Consider the following 26306-nt stretch of genomic DNA (forward strand, 5'->3'; position numbering starts at 1 on the left):
CAAACCTCGATCCGTCTTAGGCTAACTCAGGCAAGGCAGATGCCTTACCACTTGCACCACCGCTCTGGCCCCTCACCTCTTTTCTCTACAGAGGAAGAGTAGCCTCTCTCTCTCTCTCTCTCTCTCTCTCTCTCTCTCTCTCTCTCTCTCTCTCTCTCTCTCTCTCTCCCTCCCTCCCTCCCTCCCTCTCTCTCTCTCTCTCTCTCTCTCTCTCTCTCTCTCTCTCTCTCTCTCTCTCCCTCCCTCTCTCTCCCTCTCTCTCGTCGGCCACATGCAAGACAGGTACCCTATCTGCTCTGCTATCTCTCCAGTCTCCCTTCTGGAAGTTTCTGTCAGGAGTACCTGCTGGCTTCCCAGTTGAGAGCTGACCTTAGTGCTGTCCCTTGTCACTCTGGGGCACAGATGGGGCCCAGGACACCTTCATTTTAAGTGATAGGAGTCCTCTTCTTCACTTGCTGCCACCTCAGTCACTGCTGCCAGGACCTGCCTCCATTCACCAGAACTGTGGGTTCCCTGACCTTCAAAGGCCTCCAGTTCTGAGAGTGCCTGTGCTCCCTTGAAATCCTTAGGTTTGATCTTTCATTCAGAAGCTCTGTTTTGTTTTTAATTATAAGCAATCCTCTTACATCCTCACTGCAGGAAAAGCTCTTATGTATCACTAAGTCAAATTCCCATAGCATGTTTTACCATGAGAATAGATCTTACATCTATTTACAGAAGAAAATTCAAAATGCTGGTGCCAAAGGGAGACTGACTGCTTGCAAACACCAAGTAAGTCAATGAGCAGGTTGGATGCTAGTTAGGTTGGTGGGACAATGATGCCCACCCAGTGGACCGCATACTCCCTTGGCACACAGACAACCGGTCACTCTCCTGGCCCCACATGGTCTCCCTGAGCACTGCTGGGTGCGACCCAAAGACAAAACAAAGCAAATAATAAAAGAAATTCCTAAGAAAAAGCCACTATGTCGTGAGGCTCAGCGTTCGCTTGTTTGCTTTGGTCCTTTAATGAGATGGGAACAGTGCCTGGGACGCCATGTAGAGAAATTTGGCGACTCCTTAACTCTGGACTGTGCTGGCTTATAGAATAGGGAAGCATTTTATGCTAAGTGACCAGTGCTGCTTTAGAGAAACAGCCTGTTCTCTGGGCTGCAGGCTGAGGAACATTGTCTACTGAGGCAGGCTCTCATGAGCTTGCTCTCTTAGTCTGTGACGTGGGTGTGCACATGGCAGATTCAAAAGGTCACCTGGGGTTCAAGGAGTTAGGGTGAGAATGCACCTGCCTGGTCCCAGCGAGCTCACATGCCCACACCCTCCCTCTAGGCTGGAGCCTCATCTTCTCTAGCCTCACCCCAAGAACAAAAGGGCGCTGTACTCATGAGAGAAAACTCTTGAGTCTGGGCTGGATATGCAAAGGGCTTAGTTCCTGCGTTGCCTGGGGGAGACCCGTGTTCCATCCCTAGCACCTCTTGTTTCTGGAGTCACGCTCAGCGCAGAGATGAGAACAGCTTCTGAGTGACCCAGCCCTGAACTAGACAGGAATGAGTGGAGAGGCCTGACCTGGGTGGGCAGTGCCCCTGATTTGGAAAGATAACCCTCTTCCTGGTTATACTTTTTTTGGTTTATTTAACAACAACAACAAAAAGTATAATAGAAAGGTGCCTTGGGGGCTACAGGGATGTTTGATTTCGGGGGTGGTGGTGGTGCAGGGATGTGTTTGATTTCCGGGCAGTTAGCCCAGGAGTCCAGCCCCAGCTTTGGGACTTGTCTTCGTAACATTTGGAAGAGTGGAGGGATAAGTAGCTACACAAATAAGAAAATTTGTTTCAAGAATTGAGGTGCAGGCTGGAGAGATAGTGTGGAGGTAAGGCGGTTTTGCCTTGCATGTAGAAGGTTGGTGGTTTAAATTCCGGCATCCCATATGGTTCCTCGAGTCTGCCAGGAGTGATTTCTGAGCTTAGAGCCAGGAGTAACCCCTGAGTGCCGCCCATTGTGACCCAAAAACAAGTAAACAAAACCTAAAAACAACAAAGAAAGAAAAGAATTGAGGTTCCAGTGAAACTCAGTGTAAAATCTCATTGGGAGGAGGGAGAGTTAGAGATAGGATGGGATGGGATGGAGGAATTTAGCCACAGACCTATACCTCTGGGAAAACTTACTTTGGCTCAGGGTTGGTGGGGGGTGGGCTCCCAAAATGTAGGTTCTAGGTTCAGATGTCTCACTAGTGATTCCTTGGGGGTGGGGGGGGATTGTCCATATCTGGTGGTGCTCAGGGGTTACTCCTGGCTCTGCACTCAGAAATCGCTCCTGGCAGGCTCAGGGGACCATATGAGATCCAAGAATGAACTCGGGTCCATCCTGGGTCAGCCTCGTGCAAGGCAAATGCCCTATCACTGAGCTATCACTCCAGCCCCCCACTAGTGATTCCTTTTTTTTTTTTTTTTTTTTTTTTGTTTGTTTGTTTTGTTTTGCTTTTGTTTTGTTTTTGGTATTTGGGTCACACCTGGCAGCGCTCAGGGGTTACTTACTCCTGACTGATCAGAAATCAGTCCTGGATGGCTTGGGGGACCATATGGGATGCCGGGATTTGAACCACTATCCCTCTGCATGGAAGGCAAATGCCCTATCCATGCTATCTCGGCCGCCCTCTACTAGTGATTCTTGAGCAGTTGGCCAGTGGTTTAAAGAAGGACACAAGGAGAACTGCTCTTCCAGGCCTGGTGGTGGTGGGGTGCAGGGCAATGCTGGGGGCCTCCAGAGAACTGTACATGACAGTGTTCATGGGGACCATGTGGAAATTGATCCTAGGCGTGTACTCTAACCCACTGTACTTTCTTCTGGCCCTTGGTGAGTTCATTTCTGATAAAGGCCACACATTGATTTCTTTTTTTTTTGTTTTTTTTTTTTGTTTTTGTTTTTGTTTTTTTTTGTTTGTTTTTTCGGGCCACACCCATCTGATGCTCAGGGGTTACTCCTGGCTAAGGGTTCAGAAATTGCCCCTGGCTTGGGGGGACCATATGGGACGCCGGGGGATCGAACCACGGTCGCGATCTTTCCTGGGCTAGCGCTTGCAAGGCAGATACCTTACCTCAAGCGCCACCTCGCCGGCCCCACACATTGATTTCTTAATGAAGAATGACACCTTAGAGCAAGAGTCTCAAACTCTCGGCCCTCGGGCCATTTGTGGCCCTCTGTACTACAACATTTTGTGGCCCGAGGCCGGCCTTCAAATATCACAGTATTGGCGATTATTCGCTTACCGAATAATCGCAACAAAAATCACATTAGTAAGAAAAAATAGCATTAAACATTCGCATACCCCAAGCAGTTCCGTTTGGGGTGCAAATGTTTAATGTGATTTTTTTGCGATTTTTTTTCTTACTAATGCGATTTTTTATTGCGAATATTCGGTAAGCGAAATCCCTTATGCGGCCCTGCCTCACCCCAACTTTGCCTCCTGCGGCCCCCAGGTAAATTGAATTTGAGACCCCTGCCTTAGAGGGAAAGGGATCAGTCGGATTGAGTGAGGCAGCCAACAATTTAAGGAATAGATTTTTAATGTTTTTCTTTTCTTTTTTTTTTTTTTTTGGTTTTTGGTTTTTGGGCCACACCCGGCAGTGCTCAGGGGTTACTCCTGGCTGTCTGCTCAGAAATAGCTCCTGGCAGGCACGAGGGACCATATGGGACACCGGGATTCGAACCAACCACCTTTGGTCCTGGATCGGCTGCTTGCAAGGCAAACGCCATTGTACTATCTCTCCAGGCCCTTTAATGTTTTTCTTAACCAAAATAAGTCTGTGGTGTTTTTACCAAAGTACTTGAAGGATGAGAGAGTTCAGTGTACACCGGGTTTCTGCAAGAACTTGGAAACAAATACCTGTGTAATGTTGGTCTCATCTGCTCCTGCCCAGGAAAGCTTTGCTTTCACAGCAACCCACTGCAATCTTGGTGGCTGCCCACCATTGGCCCCAAGTGTAGACAGAGCTGGGGGTGGGGCATGGCTTACTCAGGTGTACCCGGCCCCGCCTCTCCTGCATGGGGGCTTAGCCTGCTCTGGATGGGAGTCCTTAGGGCCACACAGCCTACTGCATTGACACATGTTATAATAGGACATTGCAGAGTTGCATCTGCAGGCAGAATCACTCAGAAATTGTGGGTGCGGTTCCCAGCCCCCCACCCAATTCTTTTCTACCTGCTGCCAGTTCAAGCATGCCACTGCCTGCCCCAGGACTGGCTTCTCTTAAGGCTTAGAGATATGGGGTGTGTTCCTCACTTATAAAACAGGCCCCATGTTGAAAATCAGGCTGGGAGATGACTTTGGGCTGGAGTACAGGCTTTAAATGTGAAAGCTGGGGTTGTAGCAGTGGCACAAGCAGTAGGGCATTTGCCTTGCACGTGCTAGCCTAGGACGGACCACGATTCGATCCCCCGGCGTCCCATATGGTCCCCCAAGCCAGGAGCGATTTCTGAGCGCATAGCCAGGAGTAACGCCTGAGCATCACTGGGTGTGGCCCAAACCAAAAAAAAAAAGAGGGAGGGAGGGAGGAAGGAAGGAAGGAAGGAAGGAAGGAAGGAAGGAAGGAAGGAAGGAAGGAAGGAAGGAAGGAAGGAAGGAATGAAGGAAGGAAGGAATGAATGAAGGAAGGAAGGAAGGAAGGAAGGAAGGAAGGAAGGAAGGAAGGAAGGAAGGAAGGAAGGAGATGAATGACTCCTGGAAGGAAGGAAGGAAGGAAGGAAGGAAGGAAGGAAGGAAGGAAGGAAGGAAGGAAAAGTGAGAGCTTCAGATTCAATTCCCTGAGTATGCCCAAGTGTGGATCCTTCCTACCCTTCCTAAAAACCCTCTCTCGCTCTTTAATTCTTGGGAACTCTTGATGGCAGCCCCCACTATCACCCCCATTCGCCTGCACTCTTAATCTTATGTCCCCACCTTCAATTCATTCTCTTCATAGATTCATACAACACCTCAGTCCCTGCTGCCAGAACTGGAAGTTAGATGTTCTTGTTCCTATCCCCTTTCTTATTATTTTTACTAATTTTTTTTAAATAGGCATCACAACACAGTGTTCAGAGCCGCACCTGGTGATGCTGGCGGGAGGTGGGGGTGTGGGCATACATGCATGGGGCCAGGCACAGACAAGCTGGCCGTATGCCAGGCAGGGTACAGATTGTCTGGCAGGGGGCAGGCTGGGGCGCCTGCATCTGCTCACACACCCCCAGGGGCCTTTGTTCAGGCAGATGTACCAGGCAAATGGCAGAAAAGCAGCGTTTGAAAAGTGACCCAGCCCGCCCGGTGGGCTCCTGTGCCCTGCTCTCCTTCTCCCAGCAGGACTGCCTGCTCTTGCATAGGCTTGGGGGTGCTTGTACCCTGCTGGGGGCGGGGTCAGACAGGGCCCCCATCTTCCGCAGCCTGTTCTTAGCCTCCTCCCATTGCACCAACTGGTCAACCATGGGTGTCTTTGAGTGCAACAAACACCCAGAGAGAGCTGCCTTGGAGCAAGGAGGGCCTTGGGGGTATAGAGGGCAGGGTCCCAGAGTGCTTTGTCCATAACTGTAGATACCACAACTGACCCTGTCCTGTCCTTTCTCCACAGAGTGCAGCCGCTGCCCCGAGCCCTGTGCTTGGCAACATTCCTCCCAATGATGGGATGCCAGGAGGCCCCATCCCACCCGGTTTCTTTCAGGTATGTGCTGGGGTCCCCTGCGCCACACCCGTGTCCCCTCTCCTGCCCTCCAGGCCAGGCCCCTGGCGGCAGTGGCGGTTGGGAGGCTGAGTGGAGGAGGCTATCTCAGTTTGCCATGGTATAAATATGGTTGCTTGTGCTGGCTCGGACCTTTCCCCTCCTCTGGTCCCTCGCAGAGGCTGATGGGCAAGAGGGATAGAGAGTGACTCCATCTTCCTCATGGAATCCACCGTCCCTCCCCAGGGATCTGTTTACACCTTCCATACCCCTATGCTGTCTTTGGACAGGTTTCACGTTTGCTTCTTTTTTTTTTTTTTAAAGCAAAGTCAGTTGTGCTTTGTTGCTGTTCTGTTGCTGTTGCTTCTGCACTTGCCTAAACTGCAAACCTAGGCAGGACCTACACAGACCAGTCCCCCACCGCATCCTGGTGCTGCGGCCTCCCTGCCCTGCTTGCTGGACGGCGCCTGTGTCAGGCACCAGTTGTAGGCTAAGAGCCCACTGCCAGCTGCTGGATCTTGTCAGGGCAAGGCGGCTGCGTCTTACCTACCCCACCCCAACTCTTAATTTGCTGATGGGTGGGGTATTGTACTATCCTGGGATAGCAGCAGATGGGGCTCAGCGAATTTGGGGAGGTGTCAGCTTAAGTGAGATGCCCCACTCCTTGCAAAGGTGGGTGCTTCCTGAGAACATGGCAGGACAGGGCTGTCTGAGGCCAATCAGGGCACCAGCTGTGAGGGCTGTGAGGGCAGGCAGTAAGAGGCAGGGACTCCTGGCATGAACAATGATGGGGTTGGACAAGCAGACACGTGAAGGAAAGCTAGTAAAGCTGTTACTTCTGGACCCCATCATATCTGGGGTTCCCTTGTAGGGCAAGCCAGCCTGGTCTTCCTTCCTGGGTTCAGGGGAGCCAAGTTCCTTCCCTTGTTAAGTCTGGGTTTCTTCCTGATCCCTGAGACCTTAACTTCAAGCAGAATGATTGGCCTGCCTGGAAGCCACATACTCATCTGCAGATCTGTGTCCATCTATGTTCACCTTCCTCTCCGCATATCCAGGAGGCCACCCCTGTGCCTCAGGCACTATCCCTGTCCCCCTCCCCTCCTTTCACCACTTCATGACCTGAAATGATGACCTGCCATGTTAGAGAAATACAGTGAACAGAGCTGCGAACTCAGCCCTCCGTCCTGGGAGGCCACCAAGACGGGGCGGCGGGGGGTGGGGTGGGGTGGAGAGTCTTGCAAAGGAATGTCTCTGGTGTGTGTACACAGCCCCTGCATGCCTAGTGCAAGATATGTGAGGGGTAGAGGTAGTCCCGGCCAGCTGCGGTTGGTTAAGGAGTCAATGCCTCCTCTAGGGGCCAGGTAGAGGCCAACCTGGTATGTGGGCTGCCCCGACTTTCTGCCACGAGCGATATCTCCCCCTGGTTGAGGCCTGATTCCAGGCATACTTGTTGACCCTCCCCATGTTAGGGTTAGTAAGCACAGGCTGCTGACTCAGTTTCATTCAGGAATGGGGTCTAACTTCCTGTTTAGGATGGACCCTCAGGAGCTAGTAGGGCAGGACCCAGGCTCTAGTTCAGCAGTAGTGCCAACTTCATTTGTCTGACACCCCCTGGTTTGCGGGGTGGTGGTGGGGACAGAGCTGGATCATGGTGCTGGGATCTGTTGGAATTTGTCTTCTGGGGTGACTTTGGCTGACCCCCATCAGGAAGGCCCAGTGGCTCTTGGGGGGCTGGGTCACTGCAGAGGGAAAGGCTATCTCTGTGGAAGGAGGTCACCATTGTCCACTTCCGGAGCCTGCTGTTTGCAGCGGGAATATTAGCTATTGATTGCTGGCCGTGTCCCTCACTTGTCCTGCCGGCGGCCACTCTGATATTAGAAGGGAAATAGAGATGCTATCAAGGGTTTATCTGCTGCCAACAATTGCACTTCTTCCCCCACTTGGCCTCGGCCTGGCCAGGCAAGCGCCACTGTCAGCGGAGCCTGAGGAGTAGGGCCAGCACTGGTTCTGGGGACCCACCCCAGGCGTTTTCAAGCCAGGATTGTCCTGTGGGTGTTGCTAAATTCTTAAGGCAGTGGGGCCTCCGGGCGGGAGTGGGAGGCAGGGAGCAGTTTCCCTGCTTATCACAGCTTCTCCAAAAGCAGCTTGGAATTCCTTGCTTGGGCCTCCTGATGACTAGCCTCTTGGCCACCTTTGGGCCCTGCAGACTGGGACGCTTACTCGCTGGGTTTGGGCTCTTAGTTGCTCCTTTGTCTGTGTGTGGGTGGCCGGGTGTTGTGACTTGAGATGTGCCTGGATACGAGCTGGAAACTGGTGGGGGAGGTTATCCGGGACCTGACCTGACCACATCTCCCAGTTTGGGGGACCAGCTGGGGGCTCTAGAGGCCACAATAGAACTTTGGAGGAGATTCTGATTCTGTGCATTCCTGTCAGGAGTCTGTCGGGATCTTGTTGGCATCCCTGGGAGCTGGCATGCGCAAGGAACCAGGAAGTGTTGGAACGAAGTTTATTTGTGTAGCTCATGTTCCCAGGGGTGGAACCCAGCCAGCCCCAGAGCTCTGGCCAGGCGCAAGGAGGAGGGTCCAACATAGGGTTCTAGAAAGACCCCTGAGAACTAGTGTTTGCTGGTGCCTGCTCCAGTCTCACTCAGCCACAGAAGCTGTACCCCATCTCTCTTCCCCAGTGCCCCCCCCATTCTCCTGAATGGATGAAGGATGGTAGATCAGATGGCCCCCGGAGGCCCTTCCAGCGGAGGCCCTTCCAGCGAGGATTTTCTGCCTCGCCTCCAGCTGGGTTTTACATAATCAAACGGTGGCGAGCTCTTTTTCACGCAGCTTAAGTGTATCGGGCTGCACATCTGGCAGACCCAGCTTGGCTCTGGCGAGTCCATTGGTCTGTGTAGGGTCCTGACTCCTGCCTGGGCCTTACTGTGGTTCCTAGGAAGGCACCATTCCTCCACCCTGAGCCTGGGAACTCTGGGGGGTAGGGGGTCATGTTCACAAGAGACTGGAGTATGGGCTGTTTTTGTTCTTGTTTTGTTTTAAATTCCAATCATTGTTTTCAGCTCTGCAGTGCTTTTAGACATGCAGTGCACTTTCATTTTGATTCTAGCCTCTCTGCAGAGGCGGTGTGGCCAGTTAGCAACCAGAGCTACGTGCCTCTCCCAACCCAGGGGACTGGCTCTGTCTCTAGCACTGAGCCACTTTATTGTAAAGGCATTATCAAGATGGTTTCGGACAGTTCCCCAAAGTGAGTGATGCCAGGGCCAGTAGGAGCCTTGGAATAGGGTGTAGGAGTGAGACTTCTTGGTGGCTTGAAGGTAGATGACCAGGTTGTATGATTTTTTTACTCCCTAAAAAGGAGGATGAAAGACAGATAACTTAAGACCTGTAAACAGAGAAAGGAGAGAACCCTCCTGGGAGAAGAATGCTAGTTGTGTTCTGTTTTCTCTTTAGAAGCTGCAGGTCCAAAGGGTCTTAATTCTAACTGCCTGGTTCTGAAGCCTGCACCGAACACCTGTGTCTGCATGTGTGGAGGCCCTGCCTGGTTGGACATGGGGAATGTGCTTGCCAACCTGACTGCTTCTGCTCTCTGTACATATGTACAGGTGGGAGGCCTGGTGTAGATGGGACTGGGACTGGTGAGTGGTTCTCATCGCCACCTCCGATGTGTAGGCCTAGGGTTGGGTGTCAAGCCAGATGGAATCCACAGAGCAGCCAGCCGCTTGGCAGGTAGAGCCTGCCATGGTACAGGAAGTAGCGAACCCTACCTGCAAAGTAGATCAGAAAGGGCTGCTTGGAGGTGGTGTTGCCTGGCTGAAATTCATGCCTGAATCTGGCATGAGGTGGTGATGGGGCACTGCGGAGCTGCTGTAGGGAGGTTGCTGACAATTACGGATAGAGCCATGGTAGTCATTGGGCTCTGTCAGGAACACCTTCCTCTAGGTGATGCTTGCCCATGAGCCAGAACACGCCTTGGGTCCTGCTCTGTGAACATGAAGCCAGCTGCCTTAATGCCATAACAACATGTTCATGTGACTTCTGTCTAGAGCTCCCTTCTTGGAGCATTCCCTAGCGCCATGGTGGGGAATAGCAGTTATGCTACTCCCCTTGGCTCCCTGATCATCAGGGGAGGTCCAGGAGCAAAGCCAGCATAGAGCCTCAGAATCAGACAAGGGCTCTGAAGATACCAGGGGGCTCTGCCTCCTGAGGACTCAGGCATGGCTTCCCACACTGCCTCAGAAGTAGCCAGTGTCTGGGTTAGTGTCTGACATGGGAAGTCTGCACCCTCCTCTCTGGAGCTTCCACCCACAGACCTCAGAATCCAAAGGAGGGCTAGAGAGATAGCACGGAGGTAGGCTGTTTGCCTTGCATGCAGCTGATTCGAACAGATAGTGGTTCGAATCCTGGCATCCTATATGGTCCCCCATGCCTGCCAGGAGCGACTCCTGAGTGCAAAGGCTAGAGTAAACCCTGAGAGCTGCCGGTGTGACCCCAAAACAAACAAACAAACAAAAAGCACCAAAGGGTGCCATGTGAAAAGTGGGGGGTCCTACCACTCCCCACCTGCTGCATTATGCAGGCTAAGTGAGCTCCTAGTGCTTGTGGTAGTGTAGGAGGGGCCCTAGCAGGCTGCAGGGGACAGGGGATGGAGAACCAGTGTGGGGAGTGCAAGCCGTGGGAAGGGGGTGGTAATGTATTTCCAGGGGAATCAGACCCCCCACACAGGAGCACAGAGCAGACTCTCCCATCCATTCCCCTTCATCTGCAGTGCCTGGAGAGGCATGGCTACCACCCAGCCAGTCTACCTGTGCTGACAGGGAGGATTTCTCTGCAGAATGCTTGGGAGAATGAGGCTCCCATGTTTTCCATGATGTCTGAGAGCTCTGATTAGGGAGTGCTTGATGGGGGACATCCAACCTAAAGCCCCCGCCACTCAGGCCAAGCTGGGCTCCAGACGTGGTCTGGGCATGGCAGGATGAAGTGACCACTCAGTCTCCCGGCCTTGAAAGAAAGCCCCGTGCCGCAGCAAATTATGGAGTCTGCCTGACCTCAGAGGATGTGCGGCCTTTTGCAGGGGGTGGCCAGGAACTGCCTGGCCTGGGAATGCTTCCCCCAGGGTTTGACATTTGAGCTGAGGCTTGAGCAAGAGCATTTGCCAGGGAGGGTGGGGCAGGGCTGCATGCCAGCCCCTCGACGTCTGTGCCAGGACGTGAATGTGAAAGGGCAAGTTTGGGATGGCAGGAGGCCTGGCTGGTGGGCAGGACTGAGGCAGGGCTGGGCTGTAGTGAGCCTTGAAGAGTCTCAGGACAGACTGTAAGTTTGGAAGTTTCACCCATGCTTGATGGTGCTCACTTTGTGGTCTGTAGGGACCCTGCAGCACTGCTGGCAGTCAGACCCGGGGCACCCACGTGCAATGCATGTGCTCCCATCCTCTGCTGTCTCCTCTGCTCACACACCAGTACTTCACAGAAAGCAGCAGCTGGAAACCGCTGGGTTAGGCTCAGGGTGGAAGCCACAGCCCCCTCACCCCCCAGCACAGGTGGAGGGGAGCAGAGGGAGGTGGAAGAGCAGGTGTATGATATGGGATCTAAGCTGCCAGGCCCTGTGCTCCTCTTCCCTTCTGGGTAGCGAACTGAGGCTCAGAGTGGCCAGGAGTCTCTCAGGACCAGCCTGACAGGCCAGCGTGGTCTAGGATTTCTGATGATCACAGATCTGCTCTAATGTCTCACTCCGACCTGCAGAGGGAGGAAGACAGAGGTGAGAGTGTAGGTGTTGCAGGTAAGGGTGTGAGTACAGGCACAGTGTTGGCTCAGGTGCGGTGTTGATCTGGTATGGGCTCAGGCAGGTGTGGGTGTTAGAATCGGCACAGGTGTTAGTGCAGGTACAGATGTTGGCGTGGGCACAGGTGCAGGCATGAGTAGAGTAGATACTGGTGCAAGTGTGGGTATAGAAAGTTGTAGGTTGCAGGTGTGGATATTCATGCAGGTGCAGGTGTTGGTACAAGTGTGGGTGTGGGTGCTGGGGCAGGTGTGGATGTTGGTTTGAGGTGGTTCCTTCCCCAAGACAGAGAGAGCCCTTTCCTCCCTTCTTCCCTCCCTCCCTCTCCTTTCTCTTGCCTGCCTCCAGACTGACAGCAGGCAGTCACCCTGCTGAGAAGGATTACAGAGGGGCGGGGTCTCCACTTGATGCTGCTGGATGCCCCCAACCTCCTGCCCCACCTGCTGCAGGCTGCCCCCTTGCTTCTCTGCCGACTGGTTTGAGTCCAGCCTGCTTAGAACTGTGGGGGGTGTCCTTGGGGCTCCTCCTCTTTTCTCTGAAAACTCCAATACCCCTGACCAGTCTGAATCTCAGTGGTCTAGGCTGTTCCCCCTTCCCTCACAACCTTCTGGCCTGTGTAGAAAGGGTGGGGAAGGGCTGGGGGATTTTCTCCTTGCCAGCAGCACCCCCACAAAGGTCAGGCTGTGTTCTGCCCCACTCGGCGGTCAGCTTGGTGCTGGTGCGGCCCGCCTGCCCCACGGCAGATGCCCGGCTCAGAGCTCCTAGCAACGGTGGACAAAAGGCTGCTCCTGCTGTGCCAGGCCGCCACCCTCCCTCCTGGAAAGGAGAAAAGTTGCAGCCTTGACTGTTCTGCTGCTGGTGCCGTCCCCACCCCCAAGTGAAGCGCAAAGAGTCCCTGATGAAATGGAAAGTCGAGCATAAATCACTGTCTGGGAACCAGGGCCTGGAAGAACAGACAAGCCCTGGGCTCACCTGCACCCTACAACAGCAGCCCTTTCACCCTGCTCTGCAGGCTCCCTCCAAGGGCTTCATCCCTCCTCTGGGACCCAGAAACCCCTGCCCCATCTGAAAGCTGCTCCACCAGCTGTCCAGCCCCCCTGGCCCTCGCTCTCCCCTCAGGAGCCTCCTGCTGCTGCCCAGGGCTGGCGGGAACCCCCTCCCTGCTTTTTTGTTTTGTCTCAGGGTAGCTGGGGGAGGGCTGGCCCTCATCCAGTGCCTCTTCCCCCACCCCCCATTTTCTTCTCTGCATGGCACACAGACTTCTCTCCTGGGAACAGTGTTCTAGAAGCTGCCTTGTGGTAGCCTTTAGCATGGAGGGGTTCAAGGCTGACACACCCCCACTTCCCCGAAGGATGCTGCCTTTGGGATGTGAACAGGCTCCGAGTCCTCTTGTTTCCCCAAGTGCCAAGTGTGAGGCGCTGCTGAGGAGCTGGGAACATGACAGGAGCCTGAGGGTGGAGGGTCCAATTCCTCACCTGTTTCTATAGGATTTAACGCCCCAGCCGACCTTCCTGCTGCATTTCCCTCCCCAGGTGAAGGCCTTTTTGGCTGGGGAGATTGCTCAAAAGGCTGAGCACAGATTTGGTACAGGGGAGTCCTAGACCCAATACCTGGCACTTCAGGGTCTCCTCGCACCACTAGGAAGGACCCACCGCTGGGAGTGGCCCCCCAGAAACAAAGTTGCTGTCAGATACAAGAAACCCCCCAGACCAGGACCCTGCTATGGCTCTGTAACTGTAGATGCAGAATGTCTCTGCACAGTAAACCAGAATTCGTAAAACTCGCCAAGAGCAAAGGTTCACGGTGCCAGCTGGCTGACATGTTGGGCTCCGGGGACTTATGAATCTGAGGGACCCCAGTCAGAGTTGTTTGCGCATGGGGAGCAGCAGAGCACCAGCTGCTGGAGCCGTGGTCTCCAAACAGGACTAAGGAGCAAACGTCCGCCTGCTGGCCATGCAGTTCACCATTAGCGCCGAGCAATGCAGCTTCCTCAGTTCTGCCAAGGGATGGGCACATGGCCAGGTCCTGCCTGTGGCCCCATGGGGAGGGCTGCAGCATCTCCCCAGGCTAGGGCCATTTTTTTTGTTCCCTCAGGGGTCGCCTGGTGGCCAGGTTCTTGTTCCATTTCTTTAAGTGTCCCTGAGTGCCCAGGCAACTAGAGGCCTTTTCACCCTGACAGTCTTGAGGTCTGTGCCAAGGATGCTACTAGCCAACTGTAGAGCAGCCCAAGTAGCCTGTCTGGGCACCTGGGTGTGCCTGTGGTAGCTCTGCTGGACAGAGGCTGGGCAGGAGCTCTCTCTGGAAGGTTTTGGCTAGTAGTAGGCAGTCTTGTGTCTTTTTCCTGTCAGTCTTCTCACTCACCAGCCTGTTCTCTTGAGGCCATGCTCCTGGACTCCTTGTCTCAGCCCCCCCTGATGGAGCAATAGGAGGGAATGTTACTCCAGGAGTTTGACCTGTGCTGCCAGGTCGGTAAGAGTTGCTGAAGGAGTCCAGAGCTGCTGCTGCTGGGTTTTAGCCATTTGCCTAGGCTCTGTCACTCATACCTGTCACCCTGGTGCCAGCACTTGTGACATAGAACTGTTTCACTTCTTTTGTTTTTGGGCCACACCCAGTGATGGTCAGGGGTTACTCCTGGCTATGTGCACAGAAATCGCTCCTGGCTTGGGGGACCATACGGGACGCCAGGGGATTGAACCACGATCCATCCTAGGTTAGCGCACATAAGGCGAGCGCCCTCCCGCTTGCGCCACTGCTCTGGCCCCAGATCTGCTTTACTTTATCTGCAGTTGTGGGCTGGAGACTGGTCAGAATGAGAGGAAAGCTGGGGAGATATCGTTCAGAGTACTGTGTAAGGATCTGGGTTCAGCTCCTGGAACACAGAATAATAAGCCTGGCCAGGTAAAGCCTAGAGACTGACCCTACTTGAGTGCTTCTTCTTCTGCTCATCCAGCTCATGCTCAGGGAGGGACAGGGTGGCTCAGCCCCTGGGGTGCTGCCCATAGTCCCAGGAACTCAGGCTCTCTGGGCCTGGTGTTGTATCTTGGTCTGCGAGGTCAGGGCCTAAGGATGTGACTCTTGTACCTAGACCACAGCTGTGGCCTGTGCATGTCCATGGGGCCTCATCCACAGCAGAGCAAGAGCCCCCTCCCCACTGGACAGCGTTTCAGTGTCAGGTCAGCTTGACTCAGGAAGCCTCAGGCCTGATTTCCCCCCCCCCCCCAGAGAGAGAGAGAGAGAGAGAGCCTTCAATATGGGGTGAGTTGCATCTCCCTTGGATGATTCATGGTGTCCGACTCCAGAATTTTTAGAGGAGCTGAGATGGGGACTTGGCACTGTGAATCTGATCAGTGGGGTGCCTACCTATTCTGGGAGAGCCTGGGGTGCCAGCCATAGAACGGAGAATAAATAATGGGGGGGGGGTATGGCTTGTACCTGTACAGAATGCTGGGGCAGCAGCCTTTCACTAAAGGCTTGATGTCCCCATCTATAAAATACAGTGACACTGGATGTGGCAGGGCAGGTGTGGGGTCCACAGAAGAGACCATGCCTTACCCTCAGTGTGCCAGGGTAGGAAGAAATGCAGTGCCCGTCAGAGCCAGAACTGTGTATGTTCACTTGAGGAAGAGGCGCCTGGGCCTTCTCATGGGCTTCTTGCTTCAGTGCTGGATTGGAGCACAGCTGCCTGGGATGGGGCATTAGAATGTCCTACTCATAGATGGGGCTCCTGAAGGTCCCCCTGGGAAGGCACAGAGAACCCTGAGCACAACTCTGTGAGAGGGCTATTCCAGGAGACTGGGTGCTTGACTCAGTTCCTGGGTGTTTGATTCAGTCCCCCAGGTCCCACTAGGGTCAGTGGCTCTGCATTCATCTCACAGAGCACTAGAGTATCCAAGGGAGCTGCATACAGTGTTCCCGGCTCACAAACCAGCGACCCAGTCTGCCCCTCAGTTTCCATAGAGACAGACCATGTAGTGATGTAACCCGCTGCCCAGGTGACTCAGGGCAGGTTCCTCAAACCTGTGTCTCCTCCAGAGTCCTAACTCTTGTATGCGTGGCCCATTGTCCAAACTCTGGGCAGTGGCTGAGTCTGGAGAAACCTTCTCAACCCCACTCTTTTGTTTTTGTTTTTGTTTTTTGGGCCATGCTCGGCTGCGCTCAGGAGTTACTCCTGGCTATCTGCTCAGAAATCACTCTTGGCAGGCACAGGGGACCATATAGGATGCCGGAATTTGAACCACCTTTGGTCCTGGACCGCTGTGCTAGCTCTCCAGCCCCTCAACCCCACTTTCTATTGGTACTCAGTGGTCAAAGGCAAACTCTGACCCCTGCATCCACATCCCCCATCCCTTCTCAGCGGCATCTGGGGAACTTTGCTTTGGAAATGGCGCTAGGAAGGAGGCGTGAATCTCCTGACACTTATCTGATGATCCCAAATCTGCTGTATGCTGTAGGGACTGGGGGAAGGGGTCACATTTTCATCCAGAAACCCCCTCACTCATCATTTGATGCTGGGTCCCCTGCCAACAGGACAGGTGTGGTCAAGGCCACTTAGCAGGAATCAGGTACCTGGCTTTTTTTGTGTAGTGGGATTAACACCAAGATATCTGCCACGTGGCCTGGGATGGCAGAGAGAAATCCATCGCCATCCAGCCCCATCGTTAATTATTTAATTCTACAGGAGACCCTGCCTCCCTTTTTTTTGCCTTTTTTTTTTTTTTCTTGTTTTTTTGTGGGGAGATCACACCCGGCAGCGCGTGCATTTGTTTTGTTTTGTTTTGTTTTGTTTTGGTTTTGGTTTTTGGGTCATACCCGGCAGCACTCAGGGGTTACTCCTGGTTCTACATTCAGAAATCACTCCTGGCAGACTTGGGGGATCATATGGAATGCCAGATTTGAACCACTGTCCTTCTGCATGCAAGGCAAACGTCCTATCTCCATGCTTTCTCTTCGACCCCTCTGCTTCCCTTTCTGCCTTGAGAAAGGCACAGATTATTTCTGGAAACAAATGCTGCAGCTGGGGTTCCCAAGTTCTGACCTGGCCCCTCATCCTGCTGAGTACACAGCCCAAACCTCTGATACCTACTTCCTGGGTTGGGATTTTCCTGGGGGTTCTAGATCTGGGATAGTACCTGGCTGCTGGGACTAGATGCTGGGTGCCGTTAACTTCCATGTGGTGTGTATTCTGCTGCTGTTCTCTGGGCTTTAACGTTCTTTCCCATCCCAAAACCCGCACTCATGGCAGAGGATCCCCATAAGTGCAGCAGGTAGAGCAGGCAGCCCTCTCCTCCTGCCTCTTCCTAGTAACCCTAAAGAATCCCTCTAAAGATACACTGTTTAGCACAAACTTGATCTAACTCTTTGCCCAGAAACCAAGCCCCTAGAACGCTCTGTGCAGACTAGTAAGGGAAGAACTTGGTGGCTAGCATGTGGCTATTTTAAGGAGATGGTGGGGCTACTCCAGGAACAACACCCCCCCCCCCCCCACATATCCACTCACAGGTGCTGCTTACTGCGTTATAATGATGAAAGGCCTTTGTATTTAAGAGCATGGCCATGAATTTTGGCTCAGCGTGTGGCCAGCATGGCTTGTTAATGGGGTGGAATGTAGGTTTACTAGCTTCATTCTTTGTCCTCCACAAGTGAACTCTGGGCTCCAGTGTATAAAAGCTCATATAGGGATTCAAGTGCTCACCTTACACGTGGCCAACTCCAATTCTCTTTGCAGAACTACATATGATCTGAGCACCTCCAGGTGTGACTCCAAAATAGAAAGAAAGAAGTGACCAGGGCCAAGTGATAGCACAGTGGTAGGGCATTTGCCTTGCATGCAGATGACCCGTGATGGACCTGGATTCAATCCCCGGCATCCCATATGGTCCCCTGAGCCTGCCAGGAGCGATTTCTCAGCGCAGAGCTTGGAATAACCCCTGAGCGCCACTGGGTGTGGCCCAATAAAACAAGAAAAAACAGTGACTGGGGGACTGGAGAGATAGCATGGAGGTAAGGCATTTGCCTTTCATGCAGAAGGTCATTAGTTCAGATCCCAGCATCCCATATGTTCCCCGAGCCTGCCAGGAGCAATTTCTGAGCATAAAGCCAGGAGTAGCCCCTGAATGCTGCCAGGTGTGACCCAAAAACAAACAAACAAAATCTGAAAGTAACCAAGTAATATTACTGTTTTGTGGGTATTTTTTCCCCCACAATTAAAGAAACCACCAGGAATGGAGAAATAACATAGCAGAAAGGGCACTTGCCTTGCATGTGGTCAACCAAGGTTTGATCCGACTCCTCATTTGGTCCCCCCAAGCGCTGCCAGCAGTAATTCCTGGCACAGAATGATAGGATAGTGTTAGGGCATTTGCCATGCATGCGGCTGACCCAGGACAAACTGGGTCATCTCATTTGGTCCCCTGAGCCTGCCAGGTGCAATTTCTTTATTTCGGGTTTTAGGCCACATCTGGCGGCGCTCAGAGGTTACTCCTGGCTCTGCACTAAGAAATTTCAGGGGCAATTTCTGAGTGCAGAGCCAAGAGTAACCCCTGAGCGCTGCCTGGTGTGTCCCAAAAAGAAACAAACGGGCCGGGCGGTGGCGCTGGAGGTAAGGTGCCTGCCTTGCCTGCGCTAGCCTAGGACGGACCGCGGTTCGATCCCCCAGCGTCCCATATGGTCCCCCAAGCCAGGAGCGACTTCTGAGCGCATAACCAGGAGTAACCCCTGAGCGTCACCGGGTGTGGCCCAAAAACCAAAAAAAAAAAAAAAAAGAAACAAACAAACAAAAAAACACCAACAAAGGGCATAATTCCTGAGCACAGAGCCAGTATTGACCCCTGAGTATCACTGGGTATGACCCCAAAACCTAAAAAAAAAAAATGCATGATTTCCTCTGCAGTCTTGAAAAATCTATCCTTTTGCCCAAGGCCCATCTGACTGTTAATGATCAGGCACACGAGTCAGACTTTGTGGACCCTCCCATTCCTCGAGGCTCCTCTCTGTTGCTGACATCATGGGAAGGCAGGAGCAGGATGATGTCTTCTAAAGCTGTGTTTGTGTGTGGATGACTGTGTGGGGCCCTGGCCACTTAGCTTAGTTCACTCTGTGGCTGTGCACTGGAGTCCTTATGTTGCAGCTATCTGGCCTCCACCCTGGGTATGAATGTAGAACAGGAGACTGAATTTCGATCTGGGACTCATCAGCCCTCATCTCTGGGGCTCAATCTTTGCATGGCAGCTGGGAGCAATACGAGAGGCTGGGAAGACTCCAGGCATTTATGAAGCAGTGGCCCAAAGGGGGGGTGATGCTGTGTGGACCCGCCCCTTGCTAGCAAATCCATTTCACTTGCGTGGTACCTGTGGAAGGCACGGCTGAGGATGCCTCTCTGTGGTGGCTGGCACCCCCTAGCTGTGAGCTTCCAAGGGACCTGGCTCAGCCTCTGGGGGCCCTGCCTTGTGTGCACAAATGATGGCTCAGGCCCTCTACTCCAGCTTCACTCTGCACTCCTGCATTCACCTGCCTGTATCCCGCCAGGACAGGTCCCCAACTCTGCAGACCATGGCCAGTCTGTTCCTGTGAGTCCAAGAAAGGAAAGGATTTTTATCCATGAACTGCAAGTGAAAGGAGGGGATTTCAAGTGCCCCCTTGCTCTCTTCGTGGTCTTTTTTTTTGAAGAGCTCACTGCGTCCCCAGGACCGGAGGGAGAGACATGCTGTTAGTATGTGTTTCTCCAGAGAAGACTCGCAGCGTTTTCTATTGACTTCCGTGGTCCGGAAGCACATTGACTGGTGTGTCCCATGCCTTTCACTGTGTGTCTGATGAATAGGACTTGATTCTTAATTAAGAGAGCTCGCCCACTAGGTAGATTGAACAGCTACCAGGAATAAAATTCTCCAGCCTTCCAGACTAGCGGCTAGGGTTCTCAGGAGTCAAGAGAGCTGGAATATGTGCTCTGTGTCTTGGCAACCTCCAAAATTTTAGTCCTTTCATCTCAAGAACATCTGTTCTGTTGCTTTGGGGCCACAATTAGTGAATCTGGATTTATTTTGGTCTCGAGCTCAGGGATTATTCCTGTTGGGCTTGGGGGACCATATGGGATGCCAGGGATCAAACACGCGTTGACTGCATATAAGGTAAGTACCTTACTCGTACTATCGCTCTGGCCCTGTCTTTTGTCTTTTTAGCTGGCCATCCTGTGAGGAGTTTTGCTGCCTTGGGGTGTTGGGTGTTGCCTTGGGGTGTTGGGTGTTCCTGCTAGACAGGCTTAATGCTGGATCTCTGCTAGGTGGAGGGCCGCGTCATGCTCACCACAGATAGGACGTGGTGTCCCACATGGGCACACCCTGTAAAAGACCACCTGTGAGTTGACTGGAAAAGGTTTTCTCTGTGTGGGCATTAGAGCTGGAGAGGCAGAAATTGTGGAAGATAGGCCACTTTCTAGAACCTTCTGCATGTCAGGTTGCCACTTTCTGGAACTTTCCTTGATGGGTGTCTAGAGGAGATTCACATATTAGAAGAGCAGGTATCTGAGACGGGATCTGTTCCCTGGCAAAGTTTGGCCCATGGCGCCATCGGATGCTTCAGAGAGCGCACAGGGAGTGTTGTCAGAAAGTGACCAGAGAGCACATTGCCCTCCAGGGACTAGCCTGCAGCCCCAGTGAGTGACAGCATTTAGCTTGCAGGAAGAGAATGAGATGCTGGGGGAGCTGTGGACATTGGGGCCAGAGTAGAGCATGCACTTAGGGGCTGGGCTCGCTTCCAGCCTCCTCACTGCCTTGTCCAGAGTGAGATGCAGGGGCATCCCCAGTTCTGGTTCTGCACAGGGAAATTGTGGAATGTTCTGTCCTGAGCCATGAAGTTCCTCTCAGTATAACGGCTCCTGTGACTACTCCAAGCCGAATCTCTTGTCTGAAGCTTCCACTCAAAGCTTATCTTGCCCCGTCCTAGCTAGGCAGCTTTTGAGGCCTCTGTGAGCCCAGCACAGATGGACACTCAGCTGGTCAGCATCAAGATAGGGATGAGAATCAGGACTGGCCTTTCTATGCCTCACTTGCTGTGGTGCCCCCTTGAGGCCTGGTATGGGGTGTCACCTTGTTGACCCTCTTCCCCTGAGGGGGTGGGGTTGGGCTCTGATTCTCCCATTGCACATGCTGACTGTCATGTGTGGTCAGGAGCTTCCCAAAGCCGCTTCTGCAGACTTAGCTCCTTCATGCACCATGGACAGGGACCCAGGGGTGTGGGGTGAGGTGATGTGACTAGGTGCTGCCGACTCCAACTTGGGCCTCCTTTTACCTGCTAAAGATTCTGGGAAAGAGAACAGCAAGGCCTGTCACATCCAGGTGCAGCTGCAGCCAGGTATCGTGCTCAGAGCCTCCTTGCCCTGTGCTCTGAAGGCAGGAGTGGGGACTTGTGAAATAGCACCCAGGACAGGAAGCCTCTGTGGTCTGGGACCCTGAAGCATGTGGAAACCAGGGAGGTGCCCTAGGGTACCTTCTGTAAAGAAAGTGCCCAGCAGTCGCTCTTTTAAGGCAAGTACCCTCCTTACTCTGCCCACACCTGGCACCCTCTGCCTCCTAGGTCTCTGTTCCAGGTCAGGGGAGAGACGCCTGTATCCCTGCGTAGATCAGAAATCCTTAGGCAAGATGCCTTTTCTTGCCGATTCCCCCATGGCCCAAGGGATAAGCGGTGGGGAAGCTGAGGCTGACCTTTTCTGTGCCCATCTTGTCTGTGCTTTCTCTTGGAGGAGCGGGGCAGGAAGGGGAGCTCTGATGAGACTCTTGGTGACCACTTGCACACCTGCGGAGCACAACACTTCTGTGGGCCTTGCAGGGTTTCCCAGGTACAGGTTCCTGTGACAGCGCCTGGCTATGTGGTCCCGTCCTGCACCCCTGGGATCCGGAGACGGGGGTTTCCAGGGTAGAGGAGCTGTAGACACCCGCAGCTCTGGGAAGCGGTCCATGGAGGAGCAGCTGTCATGCCCACAGTGCCCAGAGCTTTCTGGTGCCAGGGGAGGTGGACTAGGACATGGCACTCAGCAGTTGGGGTCTGTTATCTTGTGGCATTAGCTGACCTCCACCATGTTTCCTTGTCTTTGGGGACTCTGAACCCCACCTTCATGTCAGAGGGGACATCTTAGCTGTGGTTCTTCCTCCAGAGCCAGAGGGGTAGCAAGGGCAAGGTTGGGGCTTCACCCATGGCCATCTCCTGTCCTGGTGAACCGTTAGATGAGGGTCTGTCAGCGGTGGCACCAGTCCTGCCTTCCAAATCTGGGGTGGGGGTCTGGGCAGCGGGGCCCAGAGACAGCTGGGAAGTACAGCAGAGCCCCCAGATCTGAGTAGTGACCCTGTGTCAGGAGGGCCTTGGGTTGAGGGCAGTGACACTGCTGCCAGGGGTTATTTTATTGAGTGTTTCTTAGTCAGCTAGGGCTTCCCTCTGCTGCTGGGATGTGCAGGTGCTGGGCCTGTCCACAGCCGGGCCGCTGTCCCCAAGGAGGGAGGCATCGGATGTTAGCAGGGAACACTGTAAATGACGGGGAGGGAGGGGGTGCTCCTGTGTTGCCAAGAACTGGGGTGCTCTCAGCAGGCCTTTTGCCCCCTCTTGGCAACTGGACCTTACCCTTGAACCTTCCTCTCCTGCTTTTATTTTTCTCGGGGGGGGGGGGTTGTTGGTGTGGAAATATCCTATTTTGTTTACATTGCACCCAAGTTTCCTGGTACAAAAGACTTGCAGGTGCAAATATGTCCCGCCTTCATTAACTTCCCCTCCCTTTTTAATTTATGTGATTTCAATTTTCCTTCCCTGTACTGTTAATTAGGGGACCCTCTAATCAGTGCCATTATCACAGTGGTATTCATGTTTAGGAAAGCCGCTAAACAAATGCTTGCAAAATTGCTAAATGGCTAATTAATGTCTGTTAATTAAGAAAATTGCTCATGGTAACAAACCATGCCGTTGCTGGCAGCCGCTAGAAAGACACACTTGTTGAAATGAAGAGCATGGCAGGTAGGGGAACATCTGCTCCGCAGAGCTTGCCGGAAGTGAGCGGCCCTTTCTTGGCCAGAAAGCTTGGGGCCTATCTTCCACGCAAACCCCTGTTCTTTCCTTCCTTCCTCCGCACACCTCTACTCTGTGTCTCCTCCGTGGCCATCTGCACCTCTTCCCCTTCTCCCACTGTACCCCACCCCCGGCTCTGTTTCCTGAACAAGCAGGAGGCTGGTGGCTCGACTTTGAAGGAGCAGATCAAGTGAGACTGATCTGTGTTTCTCTGGTGTTTCTTGTGTGGGCTGGAGCAATGGTAACAGCGGGTAGGGCTGCATATGGCTGGCCCAGGTTTGTTCCCCAGCATCCCATAGGGTCAGTCACCTGACCATCTCCAAGAGTAGTTACTGAGTGTAGAGTCGGGAGTGAACCTCAATAGTAGCATCAGAAAATCTAATCTTCCTTGTTCATTTCATTACATGGTACCCCTGTTTGTGTGTGTGTGTGTTTTGAATTCATCACAAAAGCACTCGTCCAGGACCATAGAGGTAGATGGGTCCAAGGGCAGGAGCATTCGCTTTGCTCTTGGGAGCCCTAAGTTTGAGCCTTGGTATTGCCCAGTCACCCAAATGCTCTCTTCTGTTTAGAGTTTTCCAGGCATCATGTGTATGGCTCACACACCTCCCACCTCAGAATCATTACCCCGAATGGCTCCCCAAACCCTGTCAGGAGTGTTCCCTGAGTACAAAGCCAGGTGTAAACTTTGAGTACAGCTGGATGCAGCCCCCAAACCAATCAGATGTGTCCCAGGTCTTCATCCCTAGAGTCTACTCCAGGTGCTCTGTGGGCCGGCAAGCACCTCCAGATCATGCCTCTCTTGCTTGTGGACCTAAGTAGGATGAAGGCTTGCCCTTGTGACTTGAGGTGTATATATATATATATATATATATATAGTAAACTTTATTTATTTATTAATTGGTTGGTTGGTTGGTTGTTGGGTCATACCCAGTAATGCTCAGGGGTTACTCTTGGCTCTGTACTCAGAAATTGCTCCTGGTAGGCTGGGGACCATATGGGATGCCAGGAATGGAACCAGGTCCCTATGCTATCTCTCCAGCCTCTTGAGGTGTATATTTAAATGCTCAAACACACACACTCAGCAGGTCTGTCTGAATGGAGGGGAGGTGAATAGAATCTCCTTCCAGAAACACACGCAGCTCTACAAGTCTGTGCGTAGTGCATGTACCAGACCCAGGGCCCCACACTTGTACTAGTGGTCTACCCCCGCTACCTCCCTGATGCTACTACTTTTTTTTTTCAAGCTGTTTCTTTAAATAAGAAAAAGAATAATAAGTTGCAACCCACTAAATTGGTTTTCCCACTAGCTGATGGGTTTCAACCCATAGTTGGACCAACCCTGTGATTTAAGTGAATTTGTCTGCCCATCTCTTCTGGTGCAGTTGAGGTGAATGTAGCCCTGGGCTTGGGGTGGTGGTGAGTTTAGTGCAGAAACGTGGGGGGCCGACACCATTAGGAATGCAGATCTCAGCTCCTCAGTCCCCACCTGGCAAGCCAGCCCTCCCATCCCATAAACCTTGGTGCCCACCCACCTAGACTCTGTTCTTTCGTTCCTGTGGTGTGACATGGGCACTTCCCTTTGCCCCTAGAGACTCAGTTTACTCACTAGTAAGAACAGGAATGAGACACTACCGTCAGTCAGGGCCAGTGGGTTTCACAACCTACGTGGAGTAGCTGTGATGGTCTCTCCTTCTCCCCACTTTGTTCTGTCTCTGTTCATGCCCTGGGGAGCTCTTTGCTGCCAGGGCCCCCCTCCCTGTACATGACAGACACTTAAGACACCGCAGATGGGGCAGGTCCCTGGGCGTCCCCAAGCCCTCCAGCCGGTATCAACAATGTATTTAGCCTGGCAAACTCGGCTCAGCGCGGACAGCGCCAGCTCCTCCTCTCGAAGGTTCTGACAAAGGAGCCTGATTGTAGTTGCGTTTCTGGAAGTCAGCCGTGACAGTGTTGATCAGCCTCCCACCTCCCACCCTCGCCGGCCGGCCACCTAGGCAGGCACCCGTCTCCCCTCCCCGACCGTCCACCTCCCCATCCTCCCCAGCCTGCCACCCGCACGCCCGCCGCTGCCCGTTTTGGTTTAATTTGTGTTCTTTTAAGCTTCTCCTGCGCTTCTCCGTGTGCTGTGATCTATAACCTGCCTCTACTGTCTGGCCTCACAGGGTCCTCCGGGGTCACAGCCCTCGCCGCACGCACAGCCACCTCCTCACAATCCCAGCAGCATGATGGGACCCCACAGTCAGGTAATCACACTGTGCCTCCCCCCCACCCTGGGGAGGGGCGCAGGGCTCCAGGAGGACAGAGCCCACAGAGGAGAGAGGGAAAAAAAAAATTTCAAAGTGTGCTCTCGCCTCTGCCGCGACTCTGGATTGACAGATAAATGCGGGGAGGGAAGGGCTATCTTTCTGTCCCTCACAAAGATAGTTTTTGTCCCTTGGACATGGGCACCAGCTTGGATATAGATGAATTCAAAAGGAAAGGACACCCCTCCTTCCAAGACACCCCCCCCCCCACCCAGAACAGTGTCTCTGTGACCTTGTCAGCGGCCTTTGCGTTTTGCGTTTTTCTTTTTCGTTTTCATTTTGGTTTTTCCTCTCTCACTTTTGGTTTGGTTTTGAGTTTGGTTCATGGTTCACCATTCGTTTGTGCCCGAAGCTGCATCCGGCCTTTCCTTTGTGTGCTCTCGCTGCTGAGCAAGCTGCCTGCCCCTCCCCCTGCACCGATGCAGGGAGCCCGCTGTCCCTCCACCATGGCCACCATGTCCCCCAGGTCCTCACGCTCCTTCCGCACCCCCTGCCCATGGTCTCCTGCGTGTGTGCCTGTGCGTATGGGGGCCCCTCTGCTCTGCACACACACCCTCTGGACCTCTCCCATGGGGCGTCACTCTCTTTTCCCAGAGCTCTGCCTCCTGGCCCGGTGTGGTTGGACGTGCCACAGCCATCTGCCCACACTGGCTCTCTGTCAGCAGATGGCTGGCACAGGCATCCCTGGGGGAGAGGGGCGAGGGGCAGCCACCCTGTGTTCCCGCTGTCCAAAGGAGGGTTCACCCGAGGGAAGAGGCCACCGGGAGAGTGTCAAGAAGACGATTAGTTGTGGCCACCCTGGACTGTGGAGTGGAGCCGAGCACGTCTGACCCCGTGTGGGAGTGCAGGTTGTCACTAAGTGAATTCCCTGTAATTGCAGCCTTTCATGTCACCACGCTACGCAGGCGGCCCCAGGCCCCCGATCAGAATGGGAAACCAGGTACTGTACCCTTTGGTTTTCTCTCCCCTCCCTTGGCCAATTGATACGGGGGTGGGGTGGCGGAAAGAATGGGGAGGTGGAGAATAGGCTTGAACATGGGGGGTGCTCGGAGAGGACATTATGTCCTCAGGGTGTCCATGGTACAGCCCCATGGCAGCTCACTACCTGCCCTTCCTAGAGGCCCCCAGGTAGGGATAGCAGGCTACAGCTATTCTGGGGAACATAGCAGTGCCCCCTGGCCCTCCCTTCCAGCCCCTTCTTGGAAGAAAGTCTTCCTCTTTAATGAAGTTAATTGACAACGTGCATTTTTTCCTGGAAGCTTTGAGAATTGCCAAGGCTGGTAAATATAATCCTGCTATTAAGGGAAGAAATGGGCCATAGGAATGCTTAGATCAGGAGCCCGGATGCAGCAGAGCAGGACATTTGTGAGTTTTTGAGCAATGTCTGCCTGCCTGCTTCCCAGACTCAGCTCAAAACAAGAAAGGATTTGTTCGTGTAATTGGGAAAGCGGTCTGCTTATGGGGAGGGCTCTCCTGCCCGGGGCTGGGGTGCCTGGTGC

General features: G+C 53.4%; 1 protein-coding gene across 4 annotated transcripts in view; it reads left to right on the top strand.

The window, feature by feature from the left end:
* The window catches only part of SSBP3 (single stranded DNA binding protein 3), a 148963-nt gene that overhangs the window by 106104 nt on the left and 16553 nt on the right, over nucleotides 1-26306 (top strand). For 2 of the 4 annotated variants that reach the window (XM_049774883.1, XM_049774884.1), the window contains exons 5-7: nucleotides 5592-5681; nucleotides 24667-24747; nucleotides 25688-25747. In XM_049774883.1, the coding sequence (XP_049630840.1) occupies nucleotides 5592-5681; nucleotides 24667-24747; nucleotides 25688-25747 (231 nt within the window). The remainder of the gene's footprint in view (nucleotides 1-5591; nucleotides 5682-24666; nucleotides 24748-25687; nucleotides 25748-26306) is intronic. The other 2 variants (XM_049774885.1, XM_049774886.1) reach the window with 1 other exon arrangement.

This window comes from Suncus etruscus, chromosome 6 (genome assembly GCF_024139225.1).
Source record: "Suncus etruscus isolate mSunEtr1 chromosome 6, mSunEtr1.pri.cur, whole genome shotgun sequence".
Taxonomy (NCBI): Eukaryota; Metazoa; Chordata; class Mammalia; order Eulipotyphla; family Soricidae; genus Suncus; species Suncus etruscus.